The sequence below is a fragment of the Capricornis sumatraensis genome, chromosome 5 (genome assembly GCF_032405125.1).
Source record: "Capricornis sumatraensis isolate serow.1 chromosome 5, serow.2, whole genome shotgun sequence".
NCBI lineage: Eukaryota > Metazoa > Chordata > Mammalia > Artiodactyla > Bovidae > Capricornis > Capricornis sumatraensis.
This window is the reverse complement of record NC_091073.1, coordinates 87,539,239-87,553,811: the sequence shown is the minus strand read 5'-3', so window position 1 is coordinate 87,553,811 and position 14,573 is coordinate 87,539,239. Positions and strand designations below refer to the sequence as shown.

The 14,573-nt window shown below is 39.0% G+C and overlaps 1 protein-coding gene across 1 annotated transcript in view; it reads right to left on the bottom strand.

Moving 5' to 3' along the window:
• Nucleotides 1-7,730, bottom strand: part of ANKRD7 (ankyrin repeat domain 7) — a 30,528-nt gene extending 22,798 nt beyond the window's left edge. The window contains exons 1-2 of the mRNA XM_068972416.1: nucleotides 7,673-7,730; nucleotides 4,812-4,938 (exon numbers count right to left, since the gene is read on the bottom strand). Coding sequence (XP_068828517.1) covers nucleotides 4,812-4,938; nucleotides 7,673-7,730 — 185 coding nt within the window. The remainder of the gene's footprint in view (nucleotides 1-4,811; nucleotides 4,939-7,672) is intronic.
• Nucleotides 7,731-14,573: the final 6,843 nt, after the last annotated feature.

Here is a 14,573-nt window from a genome sequence, read left to right as displayed (position 1 = left end):
TGCAGCACTTTCACAGTATCATCTTTCAGGATTTGAAATAGCTCAACTGGAATGCCATCACCTCCACTAGCTTTGTTCGTAGTGATGCTTTCTAAGGCCCACTTGACTTCACATTCCAGGATGTCTGGCTCTAGATGAGTGATTACACCATCGTGATTATCCGAGTTGTGAAGATCTTTTTTGTATAGTTCTTCTGTGTATTCTTGCCACCTCTTCTTAATATCTTCTTCTTCTGTTAGGTCCATACCATTTCTGTCCTTTGTCGAGCCCATCTTTGCATGAAATGTTCCCTTGGTATCTGCAATTTTCTTGAAGAGATCTCTAGTCTTTCCCATTCTGTTCTTTTCCTCTATTTCTTTGCATTGATTGCTGAAGAAGGCTTTCTTATCTCTTCTTGCTATTCTTTGGAACTCTGCATTCAGATGCTTATATCTTTCCTTTTCTCCTTTGCTTTTCACCTCTCTTCTTTTCACAGCCATTTGTAAGGACTCCCCAGACAGCCATTTTGCTTTTTTGCATTTCTTTTCCATGGGGATGGTCTTGATCTCTGTCTCCTGTACAATGTCATGAACCTCATTCCATAGTTCATCAGGCACTCTATCTATCAGATCTAGGCCCTTAAATCTATTTCTCACTTCCACTGTATAATCATAAGGGATTTGATTTAGGTCATACCTGAATGGTCTAGCGGTTTTCCCTACTTTCTTCAATTTGAGTCTGAATTTGGTAATAAGGCGTTCATGATCTGAGCCATAGTCAGCTCCTGGTCTTGTTTTTGTTGACTGTATAGAGCTTCTCCATCTTTGGCTGCAAAGAATATAATCAATCTGATTTCAGTGTTGACCATCTGGTGATGTCCATGTGTAGAGTCTTCTCTTGTGTTGTTGGAAGAGGGTGTTTGCTATGACCAGTGCATTTTCTTGGCAAAACTCTATTAGTCTTTTCCCTGCTTCATTCCGCATTCCAAGGCCAAATTTGCCTATTACTCCAGGTGTTTCTTGACTTACTACTTTTGCATTCCAGTCCCCTATAATGAAAAGGACATCTTTTTTGGGTGTCAGTTCTAAAAGGTCTTATAGATCTTCATAGATCCGTTCAACTTCAGCTTCTTCAGCATTACTGGTTGGGGCATAGACTTGGATTACTGTGATATTGAATGGTTTGCCTTGGAGATGAACAGAGATCATTCTGTTGTTTTTGAGATTGCATCCAAGTACTGCATTTTGGACTCTTTTGTTGACCATGATGGCTACTCCATTTCTTCTGAGGGGTTCCTGCCCGCAGTAGTAGGTATAATGGTCATCTGAGTTAAATTCACCCATTTCAGTCCATTTTAGTTCACTGATTCCTAGAATGTCGATGTTCACTCTTGCCATCTCTTGTTTGACCACTTCCAATTTGCCTTGATTCATGGACCTGACATTCCAGGTTCCTATGCAATACTGCTCTTTACAGCATCAGACTTTGTTTCTATCACCAGTCACATCCACAGCTGGGTATTGTTTTTGCTTTGGCTTCATCCCTTCATTCTTTCTAGAGTTATTTCTCCACTGATCTCTAGTAGCATATTGGGCACCTACTGACCTGGGGAGTTCCTCTTTCAGTATCCTATCATTTTGCCTTTTCATGCTGTTCATGGGGTTCTCAAGGCAAGAAAACTGAAGTGGTTTGCCATTCCCTTCTCCAGTGGACCACATTCTGTCAGTCCTCTCCACCATGACCCGCCTGTCTTGGGTTGCCCCGTGGGCAAGGCTTAGTTTCATTGAGTTAGACAAGGCTGTGGTCCTAGTGTGATTAGATTGACTACTTTTCTGTGAGTATGGTTTCAGTGTGTCTGCCCTCTGATGCCCTCTTGCAACACCTACCATCTTACTTGACTTTCTCTTACCTTGGGCGTGGGGTATCTCTTCACGGCTGCTCCAGCAAAGCGCAGCTGCTGCTCCTTACCTTGGATGAGGGGTATCTCCTCACCGCCGCCCTTCTTGACCTTCAATGTGGGGATAACTCCTCTAGGCCCTCCTGCGCCTGCGCAGCCACCACTAAATCACTTTAAAAAAATTAAACAGCACAAAGTGAGTCTCCCATAACCATTCTTACTCTCTCTGCTTTCCCTGCCCAAATCTCATCTACTCTTCAGAAATAGTGATTTTAAGTTTAGTATGTATCCACTCATACTTTATCCCATTCTCAGTCTTTCCACACACACACACAAATATTCAAATAGAATATACAGTTTGAGACTTTTTTATTCAGCTTTATTCAGGTATAATCTACAAAAAGTTTAAATGTACAATTTTATCAGTTTTAACCAATATATAGTCATATATCTGCCACCGTAAACATGATAAAGAACATTTCTATCACTCATATCCCTTTATAATCAATCTCGTTCCTCCAGTCCCTGTATGAAGCACCTGGTAACTACTGATTTGCTTTCCTTGGCTATACTTTTGCCTTTCAAAAATTTCATAGAAAAGAAGTCACTTGATATATAGTCTTTATTATCTGATTTCTTTGACTTAGCATGACACTTTTGAGATTCATCCATGTTGCTGCATGTACAGTAATTTCATTTCTTATATTAATGAGATATCATTTTATTGCTGAGTAAATATCTTTAAATTATATTTATCTGCATAGATATATATGTATGTATTCATTCATCAAAAATATTTATTAAATACTTACTATGGCTTAGGCAAGGTTGTAGGTGATAAAGACACAAAATACAAGGTACAACAGAAAGTATTAAGCACTAAAGGGAAAAATCAGGCAGGGAAGAGGAACAGAAAATGTCAGCATGGAGAAGGGGTTCAATTGTAGGTAGTGTAGCCAGGGAAGCCTTCACTGATACGGTGACAAACCCGAAGGAAATGAGACCAGGCCATGTGACGATCTGGGAGGGAAAAGTACCCCAGGTAAAGGAACTAGCAAGTCCAAAGGCTCTAACTACATCTCTGGCATTTCTGTGGAACATTAAGAAGGCAAAGGGGAACTGGAGATGAACGAAAGGGAGAGTTGTAGGAGGCAAGATCAGAGAGATAACAAGAAGTGGGGGTGAATGTTGTGTAGGGCTTATGAGCCTTGGAAGGACTTTGACTTTTACCCCAATGAGAAGAAAAGCCAATGGATGTTGTTTAGGCTAGGAAAGACATCACTTCACTTACACTTTAGAGGATCATTCTGGCTAATATGTGGAGAATAAACTGAAAATGTTAGAAGACAGAAAACTACCTGGGAGGCCACTGCAGTAAGTCTAGTTAAAGTATGATAGTGGCTTTGATTAGGGTGGTAACTGTGAAGGTGGCAAGAAACGGCTAGATTTTAGATCTATTTTGAAGGTAAAACCATGATTTCCTGTTGAAAGAAATGGAGGATGTGAAAGAATGAGATTAGTCAAGAATGACTCTAGGGGTTCTAGTGTAAACAACTGAAAGAAAGGATCCGGCATTTACAGGAAGAGAAGAGCAGATCTGAGAAGTAACAGGAGTGCAGTATGGGGTTATGTGAGATCCCAAATCAGTGATGGAGTGGAGCTAGTGGTTCTCACAAGCTGATTGTTAAATTCTCAGGAATTACTCAAGCCAACTGATATCACATTTGTAGCTTGAAATCAGGGCTTCTCTTTCCTTCTCCTCACCCCCACCCCAACTCAAAAGCTTGTTATTAAACATTTACAAGCACACCACAGTCTATTAGAAATCCAAGTGATATGTAGGCATTTGTATATTTGAGTCTAGAGTTCAGGGAGACACCCAGCTGGAGATAAAATGCTGGGAAGCATGGGAAATCAGATACAATCTCTTGTCACCAGTCAAGTGAGGATTAAGAGAAAGAGAATCATTTCAAGGTCTGAGGCTTCAAATATTTACCAGTCAGGAAGATGAACAAAACCAGCAAAAGAGTCTAAAATGAACTGTACACAAAAGTAGGACAAATGCCAGGTGAACCAGTTGTCCTGCAAGACAATGCAATATTTCAAATACTATTGATAAGGAAGTAAGAGACTTGGCTGAGATGCCTCCCAAGTAACACAGAGAATTGACCACTGAATAAAGTCATGCTGAGGTTATTCATGACCTTGTAAAGAAATTCAAAGCAGTGGTACAGGATAAAAGTCAGATAAATTAGATAACTCTGATTTTATTAAAAGAGGACGTAAACCTATCCATAAGTTAACACAAATCCTCTAACCATAGTGATGAAACATGATATTTTACACACTCAATGACCTGAAAACTCCCCCACAAGATTTAAGGGAAGCACATATAGAACACATTTTCAGTTATTAATGCCAAATACATGACTTCTTCATTTCTTTATAAAATTAATTTTGTTTTTGCAGTAAGTGGTTGCTGATGAGCTTTTTGAAGATCTTCTATAACTCAAAAAAAAGTTTCTTTCATAGGAGATCTACATTAAAAAGTTTTGCTCTTTCAGAGTCTTAAAATCTTAACAACTACTCTTCTGAAAAGTTGCCTCTACTCTTTTTCTATCAGTACGTTAGGAACATGGAAAATCTTAGTGGCTAGGGACAAGATTTGCCACAGGGACAAACTGTAGGTCGGGGAGAGGGTGGAGTAAGCAGTGGAGATTAAGGCAAATGCCCTCAGATATCCAGAAGAGCCTTTCTAAAGGGAAGAAGCTGAAAGTTGGGGGTGTGACCCTCTGCCAATGGTTACCAGACCTCTCTGCTGTGGGAAATATGGAGTGACAAGCAGTAGGGGAGCCCAGACAAGTCATGATTCTGGTTAGAGGGCCCAGTGGCCCCCAGCTTCCCCACCATGCTGCCCTTCAGTCACTCTGGTCACCTGAGTTCTCTGTCCTGCATGTTCACATCATGCTTCTTGAGCTGAAGACACTCCTTCACCTTCTCTAAATCCCCAACTGAGGCAGCTCTGTGAAGTTTCTTTAAATTCTTATCTCGAAGGGTGTAGCCTGATTGGGCAAAGAGACCAATACTGGCCCATCTGCCTACAAGCAGGGGTGAGCAGGAACAGCGGGGCTCATCCTTCCTTCTCCATAAGGTGAAAAGCTTCTTCACAGCGGTTCAGGAGGCAGCCCTTCAGTGGGACCAGGAAGTCCTGGAACTCCTAAACTGCCCCACCTACCTGTTGGCCCTGAGCCTCTGGCTCGCAGAACCCTCTGGCCAGATGCTCCCCGACAATGCTGGAGTCAAAGCGACCAGAGACCTGAAGTGGGTCGCAGACAGGAAGGGCGCCAAAGACCAGAACTAGGCTCAGCGGCTTTTCTCAGTTGCCTAGCAACACGCAGGGCCTTGGCACCCAGTGTTGCTCAAATCCAGATTCTTCCCCCAAGATCTTAGATTAACTGAAACACTCTCAGTCTTCCTATTAGATCGAGAGCCTTTGGGTAGAAATCTACCAACTTCCTTACAAATAATCCCTTTTCCTTCAAAGATAAACCTAATGGCTTGAGCTCTTACGAACCAAGATTTACTTTCTTCCTGGTGAAGATGAAACTCCTCCAGTGACCTTGCCTCCAGCCTACACCCTGCCTCTCACCAACATGACTCACATGATACAACTAGCCTTTAATAATAACTGAAATCCCTTCCTAATGCCAATTTCAAACATACTTTTGAACACCACCTCTCATATTTCAACTCACTCATCACAAAACTCCAAAAATCCTTCTAATTCTTTACACCTACAGTCCATTAATTCAGCCACCTTTCAGTGGCCTTGACCACCCCACTCTGTGTTCTCACTTCCCTACATAACTAGATTAAATTCCACAGTTAATGATTATCACTCCCATGCATACACCTACAATAAGTTTGCCCCTATTCCTTTTCTTTTGTTTGCCTAAACCATTAGTTACATTTAAAACTCCCATCTAGGGACTTCTTTGGTGGTCCAGTGGCTAAGACTCTACATTCCCAATGAAAGGAGCTGAGGCTGGACACCTGGTCATGTAATCAAATCCTGCATGCTGCAACTAAAGATCGCACATGCTGCAACAATAAATAAATACATACATAAATAAATACATAAATTTAATGTCAAATAAATACATAAATACATGCATAAATAAATAATAAAATTCTTATCTAAATGTGTCTAGCCCTGAGTCACTGGACGTGACTAAAGGAAAATACACAGTTGTGATGTCTTTTCATATTTTCAGTTCATGAAAACCCTGAAATGGATTTCACTTGAAATGGATTATACTTCCCAGCATTCTTAGGTATTTCCCTCATCCATTCATACTTCACACTTTCCTTGAATATTTCATATCTTCTCTGTCTTCAGACTTCTTGACTGATGACCTGGCTTCTTGATTCACTGAGAAAAGAATCAGAAAAACAACTTTATAGGCTACCAGGACATCTCGCCACTGTGCTGTGTTGCTCAGTCGTGTCTGACTCTTTGAGATGCTCTGAATTGTGGTCCACCAGGCTCTGTTGTCCATGGAATTATCCTGGCAAGAATACTGGACTGGGTTGCCATTTCCTACTCCAGGGGGATCTTCCTGACTCGAGGATCAAACCCATGTCTCCTGGGGTTCCTGCATTGGCAGGCAGATTCTTTTCCCACTGAGTCACCTGGGAAGCCCATCCACTTATCTACACCTTGCCAAAATAAATATTTTACCTTCTCTTCTATTCATATGATATGTCCATGTTTCTAGCAAAGGCCAGCACTTCTCTTATTTTCTAGAACCCCATCCTCTGTATTGCTTCATCAGCCTTTCTCTTGCTTTCTCATGTCTTTAGTTTCTCTCTCTGCTGACATTATTGACGTAAATACATGCTAGTATCCATCCTAAAAACAAAAAACTGACCACACCTCCCCCTGTAATCATTGCCTCATTTCTCTCATTTACAGCAAAAGCCTTAGAATTATCTATAATCTTGTAATCTCTGTCTGTAATTTTTTTCCTCTGTTCTCACTTAAAAGCAATTGTCATAGTTACTCTGTTTTCCAATTTTGCTCAATCAGCACTACTTTAAATATGACTGACTGTGATCTCCATCACATGAAACCCAAGGGTCATTTCTCACTTTTCATGTAAACCAAGTCAATTAATTGCTTATTACTCAAAACACACTTCACTTGGTTTCCAAGACATTTTCCTTCTCTGGTTTCATTCCTTCCTTTCTAATCAATCCTACTGTTTAGTTCCCTGATTCCTCTTTATCTCCAATAATGGAGAGTCTCAGAATCAGTCAATCCATAGCTTCATTTTTTTCCCTCCAAACCCTTGGAGCTATTTTTGAATCTTACCTTTTACACCTACATTTAACAGCAAATTCTTTCAAGTCTAACTATACAATATGTCCAGAATCCATTTGATTTCTTCCACCATCTATATCCCCTTCTGGGTTGATCTCATTCAGTTCCAAAACTTTAACATATCTATACAGTGTCAACGCCAAATTTGGGAGTTCTAGTCTGGTTCCCTCTGCTAAACTCCAGACTGGTAAATCCAGTTGTCTATAGCTTCTATAGGCATCTCGAACTTAACATGTTTCAAGTGCTCTCCTGACATTCCAATCTGTCACTGTCTTTCTTACTTAAAGGCAGGTAATTCCATTCTTCATGTTTCTCAGGTCAAAAGTTTTACTGTCATCCTTGACTTCCTTCTTTTTCAAAGGCCACATATAATCAGTTAGCAAAACCTGTATGAAGTGCTTCCAAATACATACAGAATTTGACCACGGTTATCACTGTAGTCCAGGCCAACATCATCTCCCTCATTTCCATTACTTGACCAAGGAAAAAAGCTTTGTGTTAGAAATGGGACAAGAACTGATAAGCTTCAGGACACTTCTCATATCATGCTATCTCTGGTTAATGAGCTGCATCCCCTTCAATTCAGGATGACTTGAGAATAATTTTTCCCTTAAATGCTAAGATAAAGCTAATGGAGCTCAGAAATTTGAAGTGTATGGATAATTGTATGCTAATTTTATATAATTTTTATCAATAGGTTATGAGCTGCTGTCTCTTCTATTATCAGACACATGAGTATTATGTAACATGGTTGGTACCTATATCAGTATTAAAATGGCAATGTTATTTATCATTTTTTCTGTATAACAACCCCATGTAATTTCTCAGGAAAAATAATAAAAGACATCCAAATATCCTTGATCTCAAATGTACCTATCAAGTTAAGACTTTTCATAGTGGATTTTCTGTCGGTGGTCCTGCCAAAGATATGAGAGTAGGCTTATGAAAGTTTTGATAACAAAAGAGCTATTTAAAGATTAATATATAAATTTCATCATTAGCATTCCTTTCTTGAAATTCTACAATTTGTGATTCTTTAAGAAGGTAACTGAAATTCTGAAATAATAATGTCTGAAGCGAGATTTATATTTAGTTTCAAAAGTTCACTAAGTTCATTAAACCCATATGGTACCTTGGCACAAATTAGGAAGTATGTTGTTTGTTTCTCTATAATTACAAATTGGATTTATTATAAAATGAGTTTATTATTATTATAAAATTATTTTAATAAATTATTGTGATAATAATTTATAATAATTGACAGAGTGATTTATTTGTAAGAAAAACACCTGTTTAAACTGGGTCTTTAAACAAAATTATATGAACTGCAAAAGAAATGCCAGGTTTAGATGGTGTATACTAATAAGATATTACATTTTAATTTACTTTTGCAAATCAGTATAGATATTATTAAAGCAATTCTTTATTGAGAATCACAAGTTATTTTATATGCGGTTGTATTAACAATCTATTATCGATTTTTCTTTTATAATTTGAGGAGAATGTTTTGCTCCTCTTAGAAGAAAATACTTTTCGCCTGTTTGTTGGCTAATCATCATGATTTACTTAATCAGTTTAGACTGCTGTAACAAATTACTATAAACTAGGTAGCTCAAACCAGAGAAGGCAATGGCACCCCACTCCAGTACTCTTGCCTGGAAAATCCCATGGACGGAGGAGACTGGTAGGCTGCAGTCCATGGGGACGCGAAGAGTCAGACACGACTGAGCGACTTCACTTTCACTTTTCACTTTCATGCACTGGAGAAGCAAATGGCAACCCACTCCAGTGTTCTTGCCTGGAGAATCCCAGGGACAGGGGAACCTGGAGGGCTGCCGTCTATGGGGTCGCACAGAGTCGGACACGACTGAAGCGACTTAGCAGCAGCAGCAGCAGCAGGTAGTTCAAACAACAAACATTTGTTAGAGCAATTTCAGAGGCTGAAAGTCTAAAATCAGAGCACCTGCATGAGCGGGTTCTTGGTGAGAGCCCTTTCTGGTTTACTTGCTGTGTCCTTATGTGGCCAAAAGAGGAAGATATCTCTGGCCTTTTCATATAAGAACACTAAACCCATTAATGAGGGCTCCTATGATTTAATTACTTCCCAAAGTTCCCACCTCCAAATACCATCACATTGAAATTAGGGTTTCAACACATGAATTTTGGAGGGACACAACCATCCAGTCCACGGTGGTGATTTAGTCACTCAGTCGTGTCTAATCCAGTCCATAATGTTTACTAATTTTGTTAGAACGAGAAATGGTATGGACCTAACAGAGGCAGAAGACATTAAGAAGAGGTGGCAAGAATACACGGAAGAACTGTACAAAAAAGATCTTCACGACCAGGATGGTCATGATGATGTGATCACTAATCTAGAACCAGACATCTTGGAATGTGAAGTCAAGTGGGCCTTAGAAAGCATCACTATGAACAAAGCTAGTGGAGGTGATGGAATTCCAGTTGAGCTATTTCAAATCCTGAAAGATGATGCTGTGAAAGTGCTGCACTCAATATGCCAGCAAATTTGGAAAACTCAGCAGTGGCCACAGGACTGGAAAAGGTCAGTTTTCATTCCAATCCCAAAGAAAGGCAATGCCAAAGAATGCTCAAACTACTGCACAATTGCACTCATCTCACATGCTAGTAAAGTAATGCTCAAAATTCTCCAAGCCAGGCTTCAGCAATACGTGAACCGTGAACTCCCTGATGTTCAAGCTGGTTTTAGAAAAGGCAGAGGAACCAGAGATCAAATTGCCAACATCTGCTGGATCATGGAAAAAGCAAGAGTTCCAGAAAAACATCTATTTCTGCTTTATTGACTATGCCAAAGCCTTTGACTGTGTGGATCACAAGAAACTGTGGAAAATTCTGAAAGAGATGGGAATACCAGACCACCTGACTTACCTCTTGAGAAATCTGTATGCAGGTCAGGAAGCAAGAGTTAGAACTGGACATGGAACAACAGACTGGTTCCAAATAGGAAAAGGAGTACATCAAGGCTGTATATTGTCACCCTGCTTATTTAACTTCTATGCAGAGTACATGATGAGAAACGCTGGACTGGAAGAAACACAAGCTGGAATCAAGATTGCTGGGAAAAATATCAATAACCTCAGATATGCAGGTGACACCACCCTTATGGCAGAAAGTGAAGAGGAACTAAAAAGCCTCTTGATGAAAGTGAAAGAGGAGAGCGAAAAAGTTAGCCTAAAGCTCAACATTCAGAAAACGAAGATCATGGCATCCGGTCCCATCATGTCATGGGAAATAGATGGGGAAACAGTGGAAACAGTGTCAGACTTTATTTTTTGGGGCTCCAGAATCACTGCAGATGGTAACTGCAGCCATGAAATTAAAAGATGCTTACTCCTTGAAGAAAAGTTATGACTAACCTAGATAGCATATTCAAAGGCAGAGACATTACTTTGCCGACTAAGGTCCGTCTAGTCAAGGCTATGGTTTTTCCAGTGGTCATGTATGGATGTGAGAGTTGGACTGTGAAGAAGGCTGAGTGCCGAAGAATTGATGCTTTTGACCCGTGGTGTTGGAGAAGACTCTTGAGAGTCCCTTGGACTGCAAGGAGATCCAACCGGTCCATTCTGAAGGAGATCAGCCCCGGGATTTCTTTGGAAGGAATGATGCTGAAGCTGAAACTCCAGTACTTTGGCCACCTCATGAGAAGAGTTGACTCATTGGGAAAAACTCTGATGCTGGGAGGGATTGGGGGCAGAAGGGGACGACCGAGGATGAGATGGCTGGATGGCATCATGGACTCGATGGACGTGAGTCTGAGTGAACTCCGGGAGATGGTGATCAACAGGGAGGCCTGGCGTGCTGCGATTCATGGGGTCGCAAAGAGTAGGACACGACTGAGCGACTGAACTGAACTGAACTGAGATACTTAATTGCCATCAGCCAGTTATGTTTGTATAATAGTTTATAAATAGCCCATCTCTGGACCTAATTCAGAGTTTTGATAGTAGAAAAATATGTCACAAAAGTAAAAATGCTGCAATGAAAATGGTTCCCCTTAAAGGTGATAACTTGTATAGTGCATGACCTGAACAACTGTATGAGGCCACCATTAAATTAGTAGTTAAAAATTTATATTTATAAAATACCCTTACATAAATGAGGCATTTTATTATATGTCAAAAATAGAAGCATGGAATAGATGTAGTTTTAGTCATCAAGGTACCCACTATAGTTAATTTCTATGGTTTTTCAAAAATCCTTTCCTAAGAAAAATATAGTTTTCATTCACTAACTTATTCACTCAACAAATAATTCTTGTGCCTTTTAGGTGTACTGATATTGCTCTAATATTAGAGTATTTAAAAAGTCTCTTTCTTACCTCAATATACATTTAAAATTGTGTTCTGCATTTTCATATGCTTCTACTTTGGGATTAATGTCTATATTGTCTTACTTTAACCTCTATGTTAAATTTTTAAGGCTGTTAAGTCACGCTACAACATTCTATAATAAAAGATCAATGGATAGCTTTTTAAATGGTTTGAAAAACAAACTAACAAAAAATGCAAAAGGTTTTCTTTGCCCTTTGGCATAGGACTCCTCATAAAAGAAATCAATCTTCCTGTATATTTGTTAAAATAATATAAATTTATTATACATTATTTATTATGATTTAACCTGAAATCCTCATAATTTATATACTGAGAACTCTTACAGAGATACGATAGCCAGTGGGACTCTGAAAAACTAAGGTGATATGACCCCTGTTTATCTTTTCCACATTGGTCTTTGGATACCTAGAATAGTTGTATACTGTTCTAGCTGGCAAATCACACTAAGTGTTTTAAATGCAGTCTAATTTCACTTGTCATAATCCCGGAGGATAGGTATTATCACTGTCTTCAAGCTAAGGGTTCTGAGGTATAACTGGGGATTCATCTGGCATATGACAAGTACTAGGTCTTTTAATTCCACCACAATTTCATGATTTAGCTTTTTAGTAAGTATTCCTTTTTGCCCCATTTCAGATCTACTGAACCACAATCAGTGAGAGTAGGGCCCAAGAGTACTTAGAGCATCTCAGGTAACCAAATGAAAATGGTCCACACACAGCCTTGAGAACTGCCTTAGTTCTACTTCCTCCACGAAATATTTCTATTTCCTCCAGGTTTCTGAGAGATACTAAACAGCAGAGATTTTGAGATTATACTTGCTGCTGAGAGGCTATATAAGGAATACAAAAAACCTGCTTCAATTAAAAGCCTATTACAAGTATGACCTCACACACTTAATCCTGTTTAGTCTGTTTCCCCATATGTAAAATCATCCGTAATATAAGCACGTGGTATCATGCCTAGCCCATGCTACGTACTCAATAAATGCTCCCTACTAATTTCAAAAGTAAAGGCCCAGAATACACTACATTGCCAGTTAAGGATTGCTTCTTAACTGTGACTATAAGTACGTTCACATTATAAAGGGACAGTATACTCTCTCATCTACATGGTAAACCTTTCGTGTTACACATCTGAGAAAAATGTTGACATGGATAGCCTACATTTGTGTAACAAATACTACTTAGAAGTTATTTTTGTCATACTTCTACTTCACATTAAAAATCCAGAATTTTATAAAGGTGCTAAACACATGTTTTAAGTAAAGCAATAAAAGATTACCTTTATGCTCTAAACTGTTGGTATCTTTTCAGTTAAAAAATAAATTCTTTTTGCAGTTAATTGCCCTTTACAAAAAACTTCAGTGAAAATAGCTTGCCTAGAATTTCCTTGTTTCATTAAGCTCAGCTTAGTCTAAGTCACAAAGCACAGAGATAATCGCAGGTTAAATTGATTTGAGCCTTTGATGGCTGGATGGCATCACTGACTCGATGTACGCGAGTCTGAGTGAACTCCGGGAGTTGGTGATGGACAGGGAGGCCTGGCGTGCTGCGATTCATGGGTTCGCAAAGAGTCAGACGTGACTGAGCGACTGAACTGAACTGACTGATAAAGTCTTATTTAAGAATATGACTTGACACTGCATATTAATCAAGTTGGCATTCATAATTGTGGCTCCCTTACAATCTTCATGCTATATGAAATCAAACTTGATTTGTTGAGCATTACTTCCCCAACCAACCATTAATAAAGACATTTGATTATTCTGGTATCAATTAGGAAAATACATCCTTATGAGGCATTTTAGATTTCAAAAGGTTGTTGTTGTTCAGTCGCTGTGTCCGACTCTTTGTGACCCCATAGACTGCAGCACACTAGACTCCTCTATCCTGCACTATCTCCCAGAGTTTGCTAAAATTCAGGCTGAGTTGGTGATGCTATATAACCATCTTAACCCCTGCTGCTCCCAGGACACATCATAACGGAAAATGGTTACTATGAGGGAGAGGGATTATGGTATGTGTGTTATTTATGTTGGGTCAATTATGTGGAGACAGCATCCAATTCTGGACATCATTTATACTAAGAATACATTTTACTTAGCAATTCAATGAGCTGTATTCCTTCCTTTTGGAATTAGTTGACCAATTTAAAATACATTATTTATTTAAACAGAACATATGGTTTACAATCCCTTTAAAATAGCCTATTTGCTTTACCCACTTTGCATTGTTTTCTTTTATAACTAAATTGATTATAAAACCTTATACTACAAAAGCCAAATATCTATGGATAGCCAATACTGGCTAACCTTCCTCTAATCCTCCCAGAGACAGTCCTGAACATGAGAACATCAACCAAGTTATTCTGGGTACTGGTGCTTCATGACCAAGGGAGAAAACTATCTAACAGTTCTCTCCTTACAGGTCTTGGTTTTGTGAAAATGTGAAGATATTTTCCTCTGGAAAATGTTTTATTTGTGAACCAAAATAACTACCATTTTTAATAAGTAGGGATTTCAATATTACCAAAAAAATACAATAAAATCCACCTCTGAACTCTGAAAGGATCCATTCCAGAAACTCTTTCCAGATTTATACAAATCAGTCATCATCTCTTTCTACTGAGCTTGTATTTTTCATTTTGAGCCAAGGGTCAACAACTGTGGCCTACAGGCCAGATCCAGCTTGCCACCTGTTATCGTAAAGTTCTATTGGAACATTGGAACACAGCTACAACTATCATCTATTATGTATCATCTTCATGCTACAACAGACTTAAGTAACTGTGACAGAGTCCATATGGCCCTCAAAGCTTAAAATATTACCTGCATCTTAACAAAAAAGGCTTGGCAACTTCTACTTTAAATACTTTCATTAAAAAGAAACTATTGAAATTTTGAATTACAAGAAAATAAATATTTTTCTATTCTTACCACAAA